We start from the raw sequence: 21,008 nt of genomic DNA, 5'->3' as shown, positions 1-21,008 counted from the left end.
CATTCTTTTCGCCTCTGTCGTTGGTTCGAACGTAGTCCGGAGGTTGCCGCCCCCCCGTTATCGTTCGAATCGGCCACTCGGAGCGACGCGTGATATAAATGGAAGAATGTGGAACGAAACGTGACGTAGAAAATATGTGGGCCCAGGAGCGTTTTTGAGCTTGGCCCCCAACGAGTTGCGGCCGCCGTGGCCGGGACTTAAACCCGCGACCTCGTCGTTGGCAACAGGACTCCATATACATACAAAGCCACTGAGCTATCATTTCATTTTTTTCCTCATCATAATTTCGTGTCTTCTTGCGCGCAGCTTCTTCTACGGACGGGACAGTGCTGGGCCGCTTTGGCGCGGGGTGCGTCACTGACAGGCTGTTTGTTGTAATGTGACGGGACTGCGCTGTTACTGCGGTTATCTGAACACGTTCTATTCAATCGGAGTATGCTTAGTGTAAATTGCGCTCGAAAGTTCTAGAACATCGGACTTCGGTAAGCACGGAGACAGCCCACGTGACCGAGTTACAACCTTTTCGTCGATATTGTATTAGCGTAGAAAACTACCATCTTTTTCATGCTCTGAATGTTTATGACGTGCGCCAGGGGTGTCCACCAGGAGCTCTGGCATGGCTTGAGCAACATGTCTTCTGTGATGTGGTCCGCTACTGGCCCGTTCATTAGGGCCGGGTACACGAACAACACCAGTACGAGTAAAACTGGCGGTCCTGTCAATCTGGCATGAAAAATGGGTGGGAGAAAGGAAAACATTTATGGCTGTTTTCACTCTCCAAAAATCGGCACAGGGTAAAATCATGTCACTTTTATATCTATAAAGGGAGCGGGGCGCTCATCGTTATTGTGAATAAAAACAAGAAGACTCTCGACTTTCTTCCACTGTGGAAAGTTAGGCATTCGGGTTTAGGATGTCAGCCCTACGTGATAGCCGTAGCTGTTTGCAAAGCGTTGTTGTCTCTCCCTCATTTCAGCGATCCTGCTCACAGCAAACATCAAAAACAAGTGCGACGCCCTTAGTTATGTTCTGGCAACTGTAGCTGTGATCAGATTTTCCACGTGACCTTTATCATAGACTATATTTCTAGCATTCATCGAATTCGTTGGTGCATGCACCACACTTTCCGGGGCATTTCTATCAGCAGTACTTCATCAGCATATCAATAGCCCCCTCACATTCTGCCACCCCATCTTCCCATGCTTTATTATTTGTACTGCTATTCCATCCCTTACTGCAAGCTTGGCAAATTTCTTATGAAGCCGCTATAACATCTTCCCCGCTTTAAAGCGCCCCTCACCAGGTCTGACCATTTCGAACTCACAAGCGTAGTGAACACAATGCGCGCTAACGATCGAGCCTGCAAAGTACTGCACCGCTACGCCCCGCGGAAAGAGCTTGAATTTCAAACCAAACGCCGTTTGTTTTTCTCCTTGCGGGTGGCGCGCACCCAGCCGGAGAGTCGGCGTCAATTGCGCAAAGGCGCCTACGTCGTTCATCATGCTATGACGTCACTCACAGTTCCAGGTGAATTCGTGGATTATTAAACACAACAGCAGGTCTTTGATCTGTCGCATCAATATGCGAATTAAAGTTTAGAGAAATAATTAAAACCTAGAAACCGAATGTCTGCGTGTCTTTGTTTTACTTCGTACAGCAGCAAGAGAGATGAACTTCCGTTTGGTCAGCTTGTTCCCACGTCGCGCATCCGCGCGCGCAGAGAGCTAAAGTGTGTCATTTTCTACCGTGTTCCAGCGCGCGATCATGCTCTGTGATCCGCTTGCGTCTGGCTCAGCGTTCGTGTAGCACTGACTTGCACTGCTAGTCAGGTGTTCTCGTGCTCAGCACGCAAAATCTTGCGCTGCGCGAAACGAGACAAATGCAACAGCTCGCGCGAGACCGTCAGCGGAAGTGCGCGGCCCAGCAAAAAAAAAAAGCGAGAACAATAAAAATACAGCGGGGCCCGTGACGTATGCGTCACGCGATCCTCCAGCTCCGATATGGGAGAACGCTGGGAAGGAATTTCGCTCGCGAAGGCTAGACGGGTGCAAGTGGAGAGAATGTCTGTGCTGACGGTGACGTTCGCCTGCTGAAAGCATGAGTTCGAGGCACTGAAATATTTCTATCTTTGCTATTAATGAGCCAACGTGTAAAATTCTTGCGGTAGAACGCTCCCTAGAGGACACGTAACAACTTCCAGCGTATAACCAAGATTTCGCTATGTGCCGTGGCGAGGGGCCCTCTAACGCTTTGCTTTGTTACGCTTGAGGCTGACTTTCATACCTCAACTGCAAATATGTTTAATTGTGACTACGTGGCTTTTTCTGAGCGGCCGCACAGCTAATGGTATGGGCCCGCTTCGATGCTGTGGAAATACTCCATAGTGACGATCAGCGCATATTGTTGCTCATCTTTGCGCAAGAGACCAGTGACGCAAGAAAACCCTTAAATACCTGGCGGATATCAATAAGTAGCAAAAGGATAGACTGGTGACTAAGACTCGTTCACGGGCGTACCGAAAGGCGCATAAAATCATATCTTCATGGGCTGAAATCAGTGGCTCTAATACAGCTATCAAGCACCTGTACGGCCGACTTACTGCATTTGGTATTCAAGAAGAAGCACGACGGTCGAAGCAGCCGGTAGCGAAGCATTAGCGCCTCGCTCTCTTGTTGTATGGCGCTTTCATAGCAATGGTGAATACAAGGGATGTGCTCAAACCTGCAAAACCCGTTCCAAGCCTGTGTCCACAACTTGTTTTTTTCAATAAGTTGAGGACTTCTAAGTTGGCGAGCACTGGTCCCTTCGGAAATAACAAGCACGAACTACCTCATCCGGAAGAAAAATGAAACAATCAGGCACATGTATTCTATACTCACCTCATATACCTCTTCCACAATTTCATGGGCCACGGAATTGGTGTTTTTTTCTGATGCGCCTCGTTGAATATGGCGTAAGCAACCAAAAATCCGCTGTAACGAAATTAACCACTCAGAACGGCAAACCGACATGCACCATAGAGAGAGCGAGAGAGAGAGAGAGAGCAAATGATAAATGAAAGGTAAGGAGGTTAACCAGGACTGAGCCCGGTTGGCTACCCTACACTGGGGAAAGAGAAAAGGGGACGGAAAGATTAAACGAAGAAGAGAGTTTGTCGTATTCCATCGTCTCTGCTCCATGTGTCAGTGATTTGGGGCGCTATAACGTAAAACTATTCCAAAGTTTTCTATTCCAATTCTGCAATCAGCCCACCGCGATTGGTCAAAAACTTTTTTGGACCACCCCGCTTCACCTGTCTGTCACGGACGTCACGAAATCCGCGATAGCTCCCCATCTGATATGACGTGTATACACTGATTATGCATCATTTGACCGAACGAAACAAAAATAGTTAGTTCTGATTCGACGCCTTTTTGCCATTAGCCCTCGGCTATTGGTGAAAAGTTTTCGGGCTGCACCCACTTCACCTGCCTGTCACGCGACGTCACAAAACCGCAAAAACTTACCGCGTCAAAGTGACGCGTACGCGTTAAAGATGCATTAATATGCCGAACAAAACTGAATTTTCTTCTGAATAGCCGCAGGGTGCCCCGTTCCGAAAGGAATAAAAGATGGCGGCTGCCGATCGCTCAGGCACTGGCAACTGGCACCTGCCGGAGAGTATGGGTTTATTTGCGCGTAAGAAGACTTTTTGCGTGGCCATGTAACGTTTTCGAGAACTTTCGGGACGTTTACGACCTCGTTCTGCCAACTCTTCTTTGCCGAGGAACCGTTTTAGCGTCATTCTTAAGCTTACGTTGCATGCCGCCGCGATTGTCGACGAGCCACCGCAAGCTAAGTAAAGAAAGTGGACCAATCGCAGACGCCGACACCACCCTCTTCATCCGGTTATCGATATTCAGTGCAGATGGCTCGGCCCCATCGAATCCCTCTCCACTTGAGCATGCTCCTCGCCTCTTGTGAACCAATTAGATAAGACAAGCAAGACAAGCCGCTCACTGCAAACAATGTTATTTGTTTTTCAAGCAAACAAAAGTGATCACCCACACAACCCTGCGGGTGACCGCCCGATGCTTGCGTCGGCGGTTACGCATATTTGACGTCAGGAGATGGGAATAAAAACATATTGGAATAGTTTTACGTTATACGGCCCTTGAATAATTTCAGCGAGATATCTCCTTCAGCATTCTCGGGGCAGTAGCTTGCATGCCCACGTGTTCTAGATGCTTCAATTTGCAGATTGGGGCTCGTAAGTGTAGCCTGCATAGTTTGCTGCACGGGACTGCTCATGTGGTGTAACTTAAATGCGTTAAAATCGGAAACAGATCCTGAGTGCGTGCCTTTTCGCTTTCTTTTTGTCACTGTATAATGTTACAGTGCAAAAGTACGGCGTAGCTAGGTGCTGTGGAATTAAAAACACAAACACTATACTCTACCATGTGTCCCTGCTAACGTAAGCCATGCTCTTCAGCTAGAAAGAAAGATATAAGAAAAACGGTGCAATGCGTAATTTTAAGACCTACGGTGTTCGGTTATCAGAGGTCTGTCAACGAAACAGCGTAAGTCTTAAGATTATATTTTGCATCATTTTATTGATTTCTTTAATTGAGCAGCTTGATTAACGTTAGTTGGGACAACCTACACATTATAGGATTGCGTGAGATGCCCTGGAAGCCTGCATGTCTCAAATACGACAGTCTATTACCACATATTCCCCTTTTGCCCCATACCGTTGCACCACGTGTCGTAAAAGAGAACGGCAGAGCAAGGAACGTAATAGCATTCCTCGCCACGGTGCGGCGCGCCCTTTCTCAAGGCCCATTTGTCTTAGTTCACGTTCAAGCGCACCTCTTTGTGGAGACGTAACGGGGAAGAGTGAAAATTGAGGCTCTGTGGTCCGCCATCGTATCGTCCGTCATCGTGTTGTCCGACAGTCGAGTCCACATATAACGATCCCATTTAAAGGGAACTTTTGGTTACTACGAACAATCTACTAACCGACCGCGGCAGCCGCATTTTGACGGGGGTGAAATAGAAAACGCACGTGCACTTAGATTGTGGGACCCGTTAAAGAACATCAAGAAGTCAAAATGAATCAGGAGACCGGCACTACGGCGCGCCTCATAGTCAGATTGTGGTTTTGGCACGTACAGCCGCATAATCTAAGTTTAATACTTCTCCCGCGATGCGGTGTGCCATGTGAGGTAATGCCATGCTCAACCCTCTCAGAGGTTATGAAATATGGCGCACAACAAGGCCTCAAGCAAACACCTCTCCCGGTGTGTTCTGTGTACTACGCAGACAAACAGCAGTCGTGCACGCAAGGTAAACGTTTGGCATCTACCTACCGCTCTCGTGTTAGACTAAACGTTAAAGAAATTAAGCTTTAGCCGTGAATATCACCGCTAATTATCGCCAATCAAAGCAACCACCACAGAAATCTTCGCTTGCATAGATTCCCACAGTGCGCGGGATCTGCATTTTTTTTTTTTTTTGTTGTTTATGGAAAGAGCAGATGGTGTGAGTGCGTTGCGGGGTAGGGGAAAAGGTGCCATCGGTGCTTTGTGCAGTCGGTATGCTTAAACTGCCCAAGTCTTTTCAGTTTCCATTAAAATGTATCCCGCTGCGATCAACTCAAAACCAAGTTCCTAATGCATCTTCGCAGAATTTGCTTGATTGACAAGTTAGCACTTCGACTGCAACATTATGCCGATGTACAGCATATGCGCTTGAAATAAATGCATTCTGTAGAGACGAACGACTGGGCCTACCGTAACAAACTTTGTTGTAGCATTGAAAAAAGTGCTGCCATGCGTATCAGCCACCACAAAACTACTGCATGTCCAACCTACTTCCTCGGAGGCACCCCCAGGAAGACTGTTCGAGCCCTTCCCATTCTGGGTGCAACATTCAGCCTTTCTCTCGTCTTTTCCGCATATGTCACCAGCACTGTAACTAAGAATCGTCGAATTCTTGGGTTTGTGTCCCCTGTCTCCCTTCCTTGTAGACCCGAGGTTTTCCGAGCACTCTACACTTCTATCATTCTGCCACGGCTTCACTACTGCTGATCAGTTTAGTCGCTGTACCAAACTCACGTCGCTGACAAGCGAGCTTGTTCAGCGCCGGATAACATGCACCTTCTACTCCCGTCTTTTCGATCGTCGCAAGCTCATGCGAGCCTAAAGGATTGCTTCAAAGCCCTCAAGTGGCACACCCTGTAATACCAGCACAACATTGCGCTAGTCTGTCTATCCTGCAAGCTGCTTGACGGCTTTCTGGACAGCACTCATCTTTCTTCCTTAGCCCGTCTGAACAAGCGGTCAGCAGAGCCTGAGCCCCATCAGGCTTGTATACCGCCCGACACCGCAACTACATGCTTATATCTTGCATAGAGAGCTTTCTCTCCACCCCTCTCGCCATTTGGACTCCTCTGCCTTGCGACCGGACTGAATTGGCCCTCCTGCGTGTTGTGCACCCGTCGACTGTGTGCGTGTGTGCCGTTCTGTGTGATTGAGCAAGTGTGTGCGTGTTATTATTATTATTATTATTATTATTATTATTACTACTAATATTATTATATACGACCTCATTGAATATCTTGAAGCTAGACAGCATGACACGTAATTCAAAATATTTCTGGAGTGTCGTGCTCTCTCTCTCTCTCTTCTAAAGAGAGCGCCAGTGACGTATGCCGTCTTGATGAAAATGGTGATGTCTGTAACCCTGCTTCTGCCCTTGCAGAACATGCTTTAAGTAGCCATCCTTTTCAGTCTAGCACCGTGTCTACGCTATCAGTCAATGAAGACCTTCTTTTTTTTGTTTTTTTTTTTTGTTTTCAAGTGTATGAAGCGCCTCAAACCTCCCCTTTCTTGTGGTGCTGGGGGTATTCCTCCCACACGGCTTAGAATGTATGAAAGCATACTTGTTCCCTGTTCTTACAAGTACCTTCAATAGTCCCGTGCACAAATTGGGTGCTAGACGTGCAGCTACTAACTGCCGGCCGATATCTATCCTCTGCACTGCGTCAAAAGTGTTTTAATCGGTATTGTATTCCTTGCTTTCTCTTAGTGTTAAGAGTATTTTAATAAATGAACAGCATGGCTTTGTGTGCCGACGACTTAAAACTATTTGAGATTGTGAACAGTGCTCAACCACTGCATCGACATCCAAATTTTTTTTTTTTTTAATGCGTCCAGAATAAATTGATATCTATCTTCAAGCACCACTTTCGCCATTCTCGCGGCCATTCTTCAGCCTTCTCGACTATACCTCAACTCGCACCTCTAGACTGAAGTCTTAATTCTTTGACATTTTGTGCCTGTGTTAGGTGGTCCGTGGCATCATATATTACGAAAAAATTCTGATCATATGCAATTTTTTGTGCTGCAACAGTATACCAGACAGCATTCCACATTTTCAGCCTGGACTTGTTCAATCAAAGAGTGTCCTATATATGGCTCGACTAAAAAAAAAGTAATAAGAATTGTGCCTGTATTGATATATCTCAAAGTCCATTTCCTGTGTTTTGCATATATGTAGATAATCATGTTGCATGATTGAGTCCCTTTTACGCTTCCTCGTTTTCTTTTTCCCTATTTGTTTCTCTATCTCGCATTGTTTTGTCTACCACATGTGTGTTCTCTGTTCTTTAAGTGCACCAGTACGAAGGCTCTCTAGCTGTTCATGGGCACTATAATAAACATTTATTTATTTATTTATTTATTTATTTATTTATTTATTCATTTATTCATTTATTTACATATTATTGCTGTATGAAATTGTGTTTTTAAGTATATATCAGTATATTATTTCAGTGCAGTAGCTTTTGTGCAATATTGTTATAGTGTGACAATTTAAAAAAAAAACGTGAATTTCGTGAGAAAGTGCAATAAAAAGCTATGTGCTTGATCATATGCACTGTGCTATTAATTTCTTCTGAAGTTTGATAATGGTTTGGCTACCGTATCCAGTGTTGTGCAATACATAAGATGCACAGCAATTATTGCATGCCTCATAGAACAAGTTCACTGTATTTCTCAGTCAAAACATCCCATAGTGACTTGAAGTGAATAAATTGTGAAAGTAACCTGTTTATATATCATCATCATCATCATCATCATCATCATCATCATCATCCTATTTTATGTCCACTTCAGGACGAAGGCCTCTCCCTGCGATCTTCAATTACCCCTGTCTTGCGCCAACCAATTCCAACAAGCACCCGCGAATCTCCTAATTTCATCGCCACACTTATTCTTCTGCCGTTCTCGACTGCGCTTCTCTTCTCTTGGCACCCATTCTGAAACCCAAATAGTACGCCGGTTATCTAACCTGCGCATTACAGGACCTGCGCAGCTTTATTTCTTTCTCTTAATGTCAATTAGAATATCAGCTATACCCGTTTGCTCTTTGGTCAAAACCTCTCTCTTTCTGTCTCTTAGCGTTATGCCTAGCATCCTTCGTTCCATCGCTCTTTGCGCGGTACTTAACTTGTTCTCAAGCTCCTTTTTAAGTCTCCAAGTTTTACCCCCATACGTTAGCACCAGTAAAATGCACTGACTGTACACCTTCCTTTTCCCTGATAATGGTAAGCTTCCACTCAGAAGCTGACAATGTCTGCCGTAGGCCCTCCAACCCATTTTTATTCTTCTGTGAATTTCCTTCTCATGATCTGGGTTCCCTGTGAGTAATTGGCCTAGGTAAATCCCTACTCCTTCACAGACTTTGGACGCTGACTGGCGATCCTCAACTCTTGTTCCCTTCCCCGGCTATTCATGATTATATTTTTCGGCATATTAATTTTCGACCCCAAACTTACACTTTCTCTGTTAAGTTCCACAATCATATGTTGTAACTCGTCCCCAGTGTTGCTGAACAGGACAATGCCATCTCCAAACTGAAGGTTGCTGAGATATTCGCCGTTGATCCTTACTCCTATACCTTCCCAGTTTAATAGTTTGAAAACTACTTCCAAGCGCGCAGTGAATAGCATTGGAGAGATTGTGTCGCCTTGTCTGACCCCTTTCTTTATAGGTATATACCTACTTTCCTTGTGTAGAATTAAGGTACCTGTGGAATCTCTGTAGGTAATTTCCAGGGTATTTACGTAAGCGGTCTGTACTCCTTGATTACGCAATGCCTCTTTGACTGCTGGTATCTATACTGAATCAAATACCTTTTCGTAATCTATGACAGCCATATAGGGAGGCTGCTTGTACTCTGAGGATTTCTCGATTACCTGATTAATTACATAGATCTGATCCACTGTAGAGTATCTCTTCCTGAAGCCAGCCTGTTCCCTTGGTTGGCTAAAGTCCAGTGTTGCCCTTATTCTATTGCAGATTATCTCTTGGTGACTATTTTATAGAATACTGTGAGTAAGCTAATGGCTATATAATTATTCAATTCTTTAACGTCTCCCTTTTTGTGGATTAGTATAATGTTCGCATTCTTCCAATTTTCTGGGACCCTTGCAGTCGATAGACACTTCATATAGAGAGCCGCCAGTTTTTCAAGCATTCTGCCTCCTCCATCTTTGACTAAATCGACTGTTATTCCAACTTCTCCTGCCGCTTTTCCCCGTTTCATGTCTTGGAAAGCCCTTCTAACTTCATCGCTAGTTATAGAAGGTGTCTCCGCAACCTGTTCATTACTCCTTTGAATGAAGATATCGTGGCTCCTCTGGGCAGTGTACAGGTCAGTATGGAATTCTTCCGCTGCTTTTACTATACCTTCGAGATTGCTGATGATTTTACCCTGCTTATCTTTCAGTACATACATCTTGGCTTGTCCTATGCTAACTTTCCTTCTCACTGATTCCATGTTGCGTCCAGTTTTCGTGGCTTCCTCAGTATGTATCACGTTATAATTTCGTATATCCCTCATTTTCTCCTTGTTGATCTCTTTTTACAGTTCCGTGAATTCTATCTTATCTCTTGAGTTCGACACTCTCATTCTTTGTCGTTTCTTTATTAGATCCTTTGTTACTTGGGAGAGCTTGCCTACTGGTTGCCTTGGTGCCTTACCTCCCCCTTCAACTGCTGCCTCTGAAGCCAGCATAGTTAAGGTTTCATTCATTACCGCTATGTCAGCTTCATCTCTGTTCTAGGGCTGCATAATCGTTTGCAAGTAAAAGCCTCAAGGTGTCTGCTTTTACCCTTACTGCATCTAGGTTGGCCTGTTTTTTCTTGACCAATTCTTCAAATTGAGGTAAATCCTCGCTCTCCCTAACCTATGACCACTGCACTTTACGCTACTTAACACTTCTACATCCTGCACTATGCTGAGATCGGCAGACAGTATGAAATCAATTTCACTTCTTGTTTCAACATTAGGCCTTTTCCAGGTCCACTTTTGGCCCTACGCTTCCTAAAGAAGGTGTTCATTATTCGCAGCTTATTCCTTTCCGCGAATTCTACCAGCATCTCTCCTCTAGCGTTCCTAGAAGCGACGCCGTAGTTGCCAATTCCTGGTTCACCAGCCTGCCTTTTCCCCACGTTTGCATTGAAGCGGCCAATTACTACAGTATACTGACTTTGCACTTTCTTATCGCTAATTCAACATCTTCATAAAACTTATCTATTCAGTCATCATCGTGACTGGAAGTTGGAGCGTAAGGTTGTACTACCTTTATTATATACCTCTTAATAAGTTTGATTACGACTACTACTACCCTCTCATTAATGCTGTAGAATTCGTCAATGTTGCCCGCTATGTCCTTATGGATTAGGAATCCTACCCCGTATTGCTTCTTAATTGGGAGATCTCTATATCAGAGGACATGACCGTTAGTCGGCACTGTATATGCCTCACCAGTTTTTCTAATCTCACTAAGGCCATTCATATCCCAAACAAACAATACCTGATAGTTCCTCAAGAAGTCCTGCTAAGCTAGCTTAGCTCTAGAGAGTTCGGGTGTTATACGTGGTGAGGGTCAGTTTCGGTTGGCGGCCTGTCCGGGTCCAGAGATTCGTAGCAGTCTCCGCGGCGTTACAGGTCTCACCGCCGCCTTGATCAGCTTCTCCGCAGCTGGTGGGACTGAGGGTCATTTTTTGATGGAATGAGTCATTTGGGAGGAAGTGGCCGAAATGACTCATTCGATCAACCACTGGCCCTCAGTCTCCAGCATATATATAATGCAAATGCGCTGCCTCCATACGTTTGAATGAGTGCTTCAATAGTACGACTTGGCAAAGGCCAACAAAAGACACCTATTAAATTAAAACGCTGCTACTCTCAAGTTTGTATTGTCTGATGGTATGTCATTTCATTAATGTTGAGAAAGACAGCCTTGACACGTTGAAACCAGTTACAATTGAACTTGGGCTTTACAGACTGACATTTTTTCAAGCAATACACTCAATGCCGCTCAATGTGGAGGCCTCCCGATGCGGTGTTGATGTTTCTAACACAATCTAGAAAAATATGTTAGGTGCTTCATGGGCAAGATTAGACAGAAACGAGAATCGGGAGTAGACAAGCTACGAATTACGTAAATGTTAGCTATTCTAGATCATTTCTTTTTTTCGTGTGTGAACGCTACAGGTGTTTCAATTCTTTCCGCTTATTTTCTCTGAAACCATTCTTTCACGTTTCTTTCACAAACCAACAAGCAGGATTATATTGACACGCCTACTTCTTTATCTGCTTCCGGTGACCATATTTCACCGGCTAGCAAATGGTAAACGCTATCGCTCAGCGCAGCACGCGCATGCAGATATCGGAAGTTTAGCGAATGTTATCAATGCTACTATCTGTTGTCTGTTGTCGACGAACCTTGTATAATCTGATTGCGTGCGCGACACGAATTGTGTAGCCGTTTCTGGAAGACGCTGGAACTTTCGATGACTGATTTATGAAAGCCGACGCGCTTGACCCGTAAAACAAATTTTCGACAATCGCCGTCCTTGCTCGCCGCTTTTGTTGCGATTGAGCGTTGCATGTTTTGTTGGGCACAAGTTCGTCCAATAAAGAGTTAAATTTTTAACACCCAGTTTTGACTCGTCGTCATTCTTCGCCGTCAATAAAATGTGACAATATTTCTAATACACATTTTTCAATTATACTTTGCACACCTAATTCTTACATAGTTGGCTGTGCAATGAGCCACCAAAAATGAAATGGTGCATCAGCTTTCGATATTATATGGTATCGTCGTGCAGATGTTTGCAGTACGTACTATTAAGTACGTGGATAATCAGGAGGAACTTAACACTAGCTTGAATAATATATTTTTGTGGTGCGAAGAATGGGGCATGGCTGCAAACATAGATAAAACTGTCTCTCTTCGCATAACGCATAAAAAAAAATCCCCTGGAGTACGCTTATCAAATGGGATCTGTTCCATTAAAGCAAGTTGAGAGTTACAAGTACCTTGGCATAACGTTCACTAATAAATTTTCTTGGAACCTTCACATTGATAACACATGTTCTTCTGCCTTTCGTAAGCTAACCTATCTGCGACACAAACTAAGAAATGCCCCCTCAAACGTTAAGCTACTCACATACCTAACCTATATCCGGCCAAAACCTGAATATGCTTGCGTTGCATGGGATCCCTATACTAAAGTCAATGTTAACAAACTTTAGAGAATACAAAGAAAATCTGTTCGTTTTATTTATTCCAAGTTTAAAAGTTCGGATTCGCCGTCATAGTTGATGTTGGCTAACGACATTCCTTCGCTTGAACAGAGAAGACAGAAACACCGGCTAGATTTTTCACATAATCTAATTAATCACAAATTGGCTCTGGACCCTTCACTATATGTAAGTCACCTCTCCCCAAGGTATACACGACACCATCGTACGGATATACTGACACCTATCTATGCTAGGACAGACAGCTATAAGTTCTCCTTCTTTCCCTGGACTATTTCTGAATGGAATTCACTGCCCGCTCCTTACAACATGTGACTGTGTTTTATGTAAGTTTTTATTGTCTTTTTTGTTTTTGCATAGAATGTGTTCTCCTTGCTGTTGAATGAGCAAGGCAAATCCTCGACTCTCCCTTGCGTTTGATGTGCAATTCCCTTGCCTTTTTTTTTACATCGTTCTGTTTGCACCATGGATTGATTTAGGTATTGTGTTTTTATCTTTTCACTAAGTGTTTCTGTGAGCGATATATCCTTGTAAAGTCTATATACTTTATGAATGTATACGGAGGTATTTTGTGTATGTATGCATTGTATTAATTGTCTGCCCGTCCTGCAAGGACCACAATGTGGTCTGCAGTATCTACTAAATAAATATATAAAATAAAAAGCGATCTTGTAGACAGACGACGGCGCGAGTGCAAGCGCTGATGTCGATATTTTTTTGCACTATTGTTACTTCAAAGGTAAAAATAAACTGTTGCGGCAGGAATACATTCATTAATCAAACCTGTTTTTTTATGTCTGAATGAGCATACAGATCAGTAACCTATTGTTTCAAGCTCTCTTTAGAGCAGGCTGTTTTAGGCCGGACTTTGACGGATGAAGACAAAATAGTCCAGCAACAGTGCGCCGCAGCCGAGGAGCGAGCGTCGGCGCACGTCAGAGCTTGTGTCCAGTGGTTGCGTGTCCTTTGCCTTCTACCGACGCCAAGCGATGTGTTCGCTTGTTGGCGCGTGCCGAAGCGTACCGACGCATGCCAGTGGTTGGTCCTTAAGAAATCGTCAAATCCGCAGCAGAAATGTAAGGTAAATGCTAGAATAAGTGAACATAGTGACTGCACAGGTTCAAATTGGCTACATCAGGCCGCATGTAAGGATGTTGAGGACACCCTATTCAAATGGTTGGTGACCGCCTGCACGTTCACCAACCATTTGACCCCATTAATGGCCTTGCAATGCTTGCCCATTAAAGGCAAGAACGTTGCATCTCTTCTGCAAATCTACAGATTAGGCTGCTTTCGAGAAAAGCTGGAATTTATTGTGCCCAGAAGATGTCTACGCAGACGTACAGTGCGGGACGTCAGCTACCCCTTGTAGACGCAGGAGTCCGGCGCAGACCTTTCCTAATGAGAGCAAACATTTAAAAGATTGTTGCGGCTGACTATGGCGATGAATCAATAATCGAGGTGGGCGGCAACTTCTCCTTATGGACGTATCCAGTGACGACAAGGAGGGCCGGGTAACTTTTCTATACAAATTGGGGGGGGGGGTGAACATTTACTAGTACAAACGTTAATAATTGCCACGGTTTGCTATAAAGGTGCGTAAACCCGCAAAATAGAAATGAAATAAGGTGTATCCCACAAGTACGCATGTGATATACCCCTCTCCTTTACTTGGCAAACCAGGAACCAACTCAAATTGACTCGCACAGGAAAGAAACCCAGGCAGTACACAGCCAAGAACAACAAGGGAAAGCGTAAAATGAAGATTCCTAGAAGTGTTTTCCTAATTAGCTCTGGAAGAATTATAGAGAAAGATGTATGTGCGGAATGATCGCAGTTCTTTCGGATCCCTCGTTTACTGCTCTCTCAAGTGCGAAAACCGACTCGTACACTTACTTGGGAAGTCCCGTAATGATGCCTGGCCGCCAATCCCGTACAACCGCGTAGAGCGCCGGACGCTGCGGTTCTAGACGTACTGCGCCCACCGCGGAAAGTTATAAAAACACCCACATAAGCACATCAGAGAAGTGGCTACGTCAGGTGGCTCGACTCATAACTGTAGAAGCGTTATTCAAAACACAAAGGATCATTCTTCACTTCCGATGGTGTTTTCTATACTGCCTTTCTAAATAAAAAGATTTTCATCTATAAGTATTTTCACAATCCAAGGTTAAATTTGCGAATTTTTGCTTTTTCTTCCTGTTGGCTGTTGCCTCGGCTCTCTCCTTTAGTATATCGCTTAATTTTTCAACTTGCGACGCTTGTTTCCCGTTGACAATTGTTCACGAAAAGTTCTGTACAATAAGGGAGAAAACCAGACGAGGTAACGGGTGACATTCGCATTGCGTATGGGTTCAACGGTTATGGCAGCGTTTGATTGAAATTCTGACATTTTGGGGGATGGCTGTGAAACGTAGGTCGTTGAAAATATTTTTGTTTTCTTGTGTCCTTGCTTTATTCGCGCCCTTCAACCTCAGTTCTAAATGTTCCTTTCCCTTGACCCGATCAGCGATCGCTTCCACGCCTCCGCCGTAGTAGTACTGTAACTGCAGCCCAGTGTTGGCCGCCGAATAGCTAGCAAGTCTCAATGTTGATTTTGCGGTGCTTTAGAAATGTGGATGAGGAGTAGTAGCCTGTGGGGGGGTAGGGGGGTGGGGGTGTGCCGCTTAATTTCGGGGGGATGGTGTGGACCCGCCCGCACCCCCCCCCCCCCCCCCGTCGTGGGTATGTGCCGGATGCCGACACTACATTTCTTCATCTGGTTCGTAGGAAAGCTCCACCTTATTCTGGAGGGATGTCGTAGTCGTCTTCCGACGGGTACCTCAAGCGCGTTGCATCTTACTAGTTTTCTCATGGGCTCCAGCGACGGCATATACGGGTACAAGTTGATCGACAGCAGCATGGCCTTCTGATCGCAATAGTACTTCTATGCGTTCCTTACGTCGTAGACAGTGCTTGGCATGTTCTCGTACGCCAAGTTCATTTCGGTGCCTCGCGAAATGGTAGTTGCATGTATTGGAGAGGCGAGTCTTAAGTTGAGATCGACAAACATCGCGCCTATGAACGCTGGCGTTTAACGTGCATCCTGATTTAGTCTTCTACGACGAGCATGGACGTGCCACAGCGTATAGCCGGAGGCAGATTCCTGTACACCAACGCTGCCGCGTCCGTTTGAAACAGATCTGGCGCCACGTGTAAGCACAGTATCGCAAGTCCTGTTTCGACGAACTACATAGCGCACATCTCTCCGTCTGCACTGAAGCAGTGTCCGAGCTGGAAGGATCGTAGTTGAAGTCCTGGCTGGGCGTATATTGAGAGGCCGGCGGCAACGTTGTTGGGTCGCTGAGCGGCGCACACGAACGAGTATCCCGTGATATGTCTGTAGTGGTGATGGTGGTGAGTTGTAGCAACAGGCGAGTTTAGCCTGGCGATGAAGGCCTGTAATCACTCCGCCCGATCGTCTCTCGGAACACAAGGTGCTGCAGGCACGCATGCGGAGGGTCCTTTTCTAGCAGATTTTCCAGGAGAGCGTCCCTTTCCTCTTGGAATTTCGGGCACTACCACAGTTCGGAGAACTTATACGCCCCGTCTTAAATAACCATATTGCTGTACTAGCAGATCCGCTGTTTATCTGCCTGTTACCATTCGGCCTCATCCATGTCTCCGTGAGGCAAAATATGTCGCCTCTGTTGACATTCACATAGTGCGCCACATCGTCCATGTGTTTCGGTAGAGAACGCACGCGTGGGCATGCGACGAGGCATGCTACCCGATCCGCCATGCGCTTGCACTGCGCCGTGCACGTGTCCAGCCCATAATCGTTGAGGCGCTGAAACCCGTCCATCAGGGCTGCATTCCTTGCTTGTGATGAATAGTCCCTGAACGCTTGTGACGTAGTTCAAGGTGACGTATACACCAACTTTTGTGAGCTATTTTTTCCGTAATTCATGATAATCTTATCGTAGCTGTAACCTTGTGATTTGTGAATCGTTATGGCACTGCCTGATGCCAGTGGGAACCGCGTCCTATTGAGCATGATGAGGGACACAGCTTTTTTAAGATGGCAGCCAAAGTTCAAAAGTTGGATGAACACCCACGACGGCATTGTCTCTGGTACGTGGAGTCGCAAGTGTCGTCCCTTGGCGCGCGTGACGAGTCCGACGGCTTGTGGAAACTCTAACCATACTGTCACGATGTTGTCTCGAACGTCCTGTTACACGTAGCGAAGCTTGCCCACCGACCCATTGACCAGCCCATCGGGAACGCCTATGTTGCGCACCACCATGTACGGGTGGGCCAAACACAACTTCAATTGCCGTAGTAGTCCTATCGTGTCTACTTTGCTAAGCCCGTCGACCGTCGCTCGCGCAGTGAGACTCTTGGTGCGTTCTGAAACCGATGATGGCGTCTCGTGCAACCCAAGTCTGTGCAGTGCCCTTGTAGGCGCTTGCGTAGCAAATGCGTGTCCCGTCGGGACGCTGTTCAGCCGCTTGTTCCTCCGTAACGAATCGGCTCTCGATGAGCTTTAATTCTTCGCGATCGAGTTGCGCCCAGTCTCCAATCTCCGTGAGCAGCAACGAGAAGACCTTGTCCGAGTGCGTGACGACTTCAGAAAGTGAGTATTATGCCAAGTTGGGCCGTGGTCATATGACACGTGCAGCCGATGCTTCGCGTTATGGAAGACCCCTTGAATACTTAAGAGGCTCGCACCGGCGGTAGCTGACGGAGATCGCCGCAGATAATTATGCTGAATCCTCTGAACGCACCTTCTGAACGAGATAAGTCTAAGTCGTTGATCGACGAGTGCGAGCGTGTCGGCCGACATCATACTTACCTCGTCGGTGCTCACGCAGCGGACGTGTCTGAAGGTTGTATGGAAGCTGTTGGGGTCACCGTTGCCGAGCCCACGTTCCTGCTGCCTCATCGACATGGTGAGCTTGAACGCCGCGTTCACCGTGACTCCTCCCAGTGCTACGGCCGCCTTCTCCTTGGTGGCGCACGCCACGTACGCGTTCATGTTCGCTCGGCCGCCGTCGGTGAACCGGTTGCAGAGGTCCATAACGAGCCGTTGCACGAACGTCTTGCCGCACGCTGCAGCTCCCGTAAAGAACATCTGCAGGGCATTGCAGTATGGCGTCGTCAGTCTATGCGCCACCTCCCATGTTGCCTCACTGCAGCCGCTGCAACTCACCGTGCTCTCTCCAGAGCCGCTCGCTCTGCCTTTCGCTTTGTCGGGACCTTGCGTGGGGAACGTTTTGTCGCTGCATCAGCTCGCTTCGCACGCTTTGCTGCGTCGCGATGGTCTGGTACTTCGTGGGCAACGAACTGGTACCTCCGGCCACGGTTCGCTGTCTCGCCTGATGATGTGGACGCGAGCCATTCAACTTCGGACCATATAGAAAGAAATACAAGAGGGGACAGTCGGCGAAAAGTGGCACCAGGAAATACGTCACGCTGTAGTATTAACGCCAACCGTTTGCTGCCGCGAGCATTAAAAAAAGCAATGTGAAATAAGATTTACAGAAATTGCTTTTTTTTTATTCTTTCCAGGCAAAAGTTAAAATATCTGCGTATAAATTGAATTAAATTTTGCGGCTTACATCTGTTGCCTAGCGACAGGCGAATTGGCGAATGATGAGCCAGATGCATGTGTCATTTGTCAGACACACTGCCGAAGCTGAGAGATCGGCCGCGCATCTGAGCGTTAGCCTGCTCGGTCACCCGTCTGCCTGTTTTTCGATTTATGGATTTAGCCTGGTTGGGTTGGCTCCCGGCGAATTCTTGTGTTCCTTCTGAACTTCGACATGGCGCCACTGCACTATTGGACTGCGGTAAGGTGAGAAACTTTGTTCAATCGTCTGCGACGCATTTCAAGCAATTAGGCTTACTGCACGGCACCTAGGCTTGTGACGCAGTTAACGAGAAACAGCGCGGCCGTCGTGGCGCACTTAATTTGAATTAATGAATCGTACTGGGAGATGTTTGCGACGCTTTCTACGAGCCCCAATATTCTTTTAATTTATTTCGGTAGCTTTTGGGCACCCTGGGCCCACAGGGTGCTTTGACGCAGTTTGGCGTGTACTGAATCTTACTGCGACAAGTTTTGGCGCTTTCTCTGACCCCTAACGTTATTGTAACTAATTTCGTTACTTTTTGGGGTACTTTTCAAAGCGCAGTGGGCGCGCCTGCCGCTGTGACGCGGTTAGCGAAAAGCAGCTCGGCCGTGGTGCGCAGTTAAGTTTCGCGCTTTTATGCACCAACAAGTTCGGCAGACGTGGAAGCATCGGCTCCGTTTTTCCCATGTTCCGCTCGCCAATTTTTGAGAGTACAACAAAAAGAAGCATACCACTGGATCTGCGAAGCGACGGCGAATCGACTCACACCAACACTCGAGGTGGGGCTTGTATTTTCACAATTTTACGGGACTTTTTCCGCTCATGTACGCCGCGTTGAGCTTAGCGGAGCTAAGCTTAGTGAGGAGTATGGCCTTTGTTGGGCCTAGTAAGCTCACCTGCAAGCACGCATGGCAGATACAAACATGGAAGAAGAAAATTTTGCTGCAAATGAAGGAAACAATGCTCAGGACGACTCCGGCTGGCAAGTAGTGGCTGGCCGAAGATCACGAGCTAGCACAAAGGCTATGGATGAGGAGATCACATTTACACGTAATCAGCGAGACCATGGCGTCAGCGGGACCGCCACCAGTGGAATGGTTAAGAATCGAATTATCAAAGCTTCGAGGATGCCTCAACTGCCTGAGGAGCACAGAAAGATCATTATACGACTTCGAGGAGGACTCAATTTCAACAAGGCGAGCACTACCACGATTGGTTTTGCAGTCATCGAGGCGTCAGGGCTAACGGAAGAGGAGGCCCGTGAAGATGTTGTTTGCGCAAACTTCCCTAAATATATATATATATATATATATATATATATATATATATATCATCGTGTTCAGCACACCTAAGCCCGAACATGCAGCGACGTACGTTAGAATCAAGACCTTCAAGATTATGGAAGCGGAATGCGAAGTAAATGCATACGAAGCGGCACCACATGCAAAGGTGTCATGCGAAGAGTAGACTTTAGAGACTCGCAAGCTATGATAACAAGAAATGTCATGCATGACGTGAACCCGCTTGCGCTGGCTGCCAAGCGCATCAAGACGTCGGGATATGTCATTGTACGTTTCGGTGGACTCAAAGTGCCCAATTTTGTCAGATATGGATCCACACTAATGAGATGCTAGCATTAAAAGAAGCAATTCCACGTCTGCTTCGCCTGCGGAAGGGTCGGGCACCGCTCTGATGTGTGTCCCACACCTGACATTGTTCAGTGCAGGGGATGTGGAACTCACAACCCAGGAGATTAACATGTGTGTGTACCTAAGCGTAAATTTTGTGAAGGCGATCACCCTACCGGTAACAAGTTTTGTAAGCAAAGATTTCAAATCCCTTACGTCGTACGACTCCGTCGAAGACAGCGCAACAGGACTCGGTCGTCAACAAGAGCACAGTCGCAGGCGCAACAGCTGGCGCCCAACCATCGCCCCGAGGACAGGGAGCACTCACGCTCCAGGAGTCACACGAGATCCAGGCATCGTTCACTATCCAGGGCGAGAAAGCACTCCCAGTCAAGGGAAGCGCAGGTGCGCTTCGTGCAAAGGGGTTCAATACCTGGCGAGAAGAAAACGCCAGGAACCACCCGGGCTGACAAAGTGAAAGGTATGGCGAGGGTTGCTGGGGGCGTTTCGGCGGCTGTGGCTGGTGACAATGATGCCAGAATAGAGCAATTAATTAAAGAAGTAACTTCTTTAAGAAAAGCTAATGAAGAATTGACCAGGCAGGTAGTAGAGCTTCGTAAAAAAGAGCAGTTGAGCCCTGCTAGAGTAGAGACAGATATACCTGTTGTAGTAATCGCACCGCTGCCACGAGTTGTTGGGGTCTCGGTGCTGACGCCCGTTATTGCCAATGGGTCGCAAGCCCCAAGGGTAGCGTTGGCCTGGCGGCCTGGGGCACTGGAAGCATCCGAAGGTCCCGGCAAAGCAAGAGAAGACTGGTAACAGAACAACTTGTTTATTCTATCATAGCAAAAGAGCGGCCGGTCAGTTCGACCGAAGTGGAGAGACGGGAGAGCACGTAACTCAACAGTACAAATCGGAGCCTCTCTCCTGGCGTCCGGGGGCAGCTGCTCTTATACTCTCGGCGTCGCGGTCCAAAAGGGAAGGTCACGGGATGAGGGTCACGGGATGAAGGTCACGGGACGGCGGAGCATGAGCCCACGACGGCGCGCACGGTCGAGCCGAGAGACCTGCTGAACCGAGTGTAGTGACGCATCGCCAACCTTCACTTGGGGAGCTCCGCTCCCCGGCTGCCGCGCTTTGACAAGCGTGGGCACACACACACACACGC

At 46.8% G+C, this 21,008-nt stretch overlaps 1 protein-coding gene across 1 annotated transcript in view; it reads right to left on the bottom strand.

The window, feature by feature from the left end:
• LOC140219337 (uncharacterized) overlaps positions 1 to 21,008 on the bottom strand; it is a 139,005-nt gene that overhangs the window by 52,946 nt on the left and 65,051 nt on the right. Inside the window, exon 7 of the mRNA XM_072289112.1 lies at positions 17,432 to 17,688. Within this exon, the coding sequence (XP_072145213.1) occupies positions 17,432 to 17,688 (257 nt within the window). The remainder of the gene's footprint in view (positions 1 to 17,431; positions 17,689 to 21,008) is intronic.

Source organism: Dermacentor andersoni, chromosome 1 (genome assembly GCF_023375885.2).
Source record: "Dermacentor andersoni chromosome 1, qqDerAnde1_hic_scaffold, whole genome shotgun sequence".
NCBI lineage: Eukaryota > Metazoa > Arthropoda > Arachnida > Ixodida > Ixodidae > Dermacentor > Dermacentor andersoni.
The sequence above is the reverse complement of the archived record's forward strand: the minus strand, read 5'-3'. Positions and strand labels throughout refer to the sequence as shown.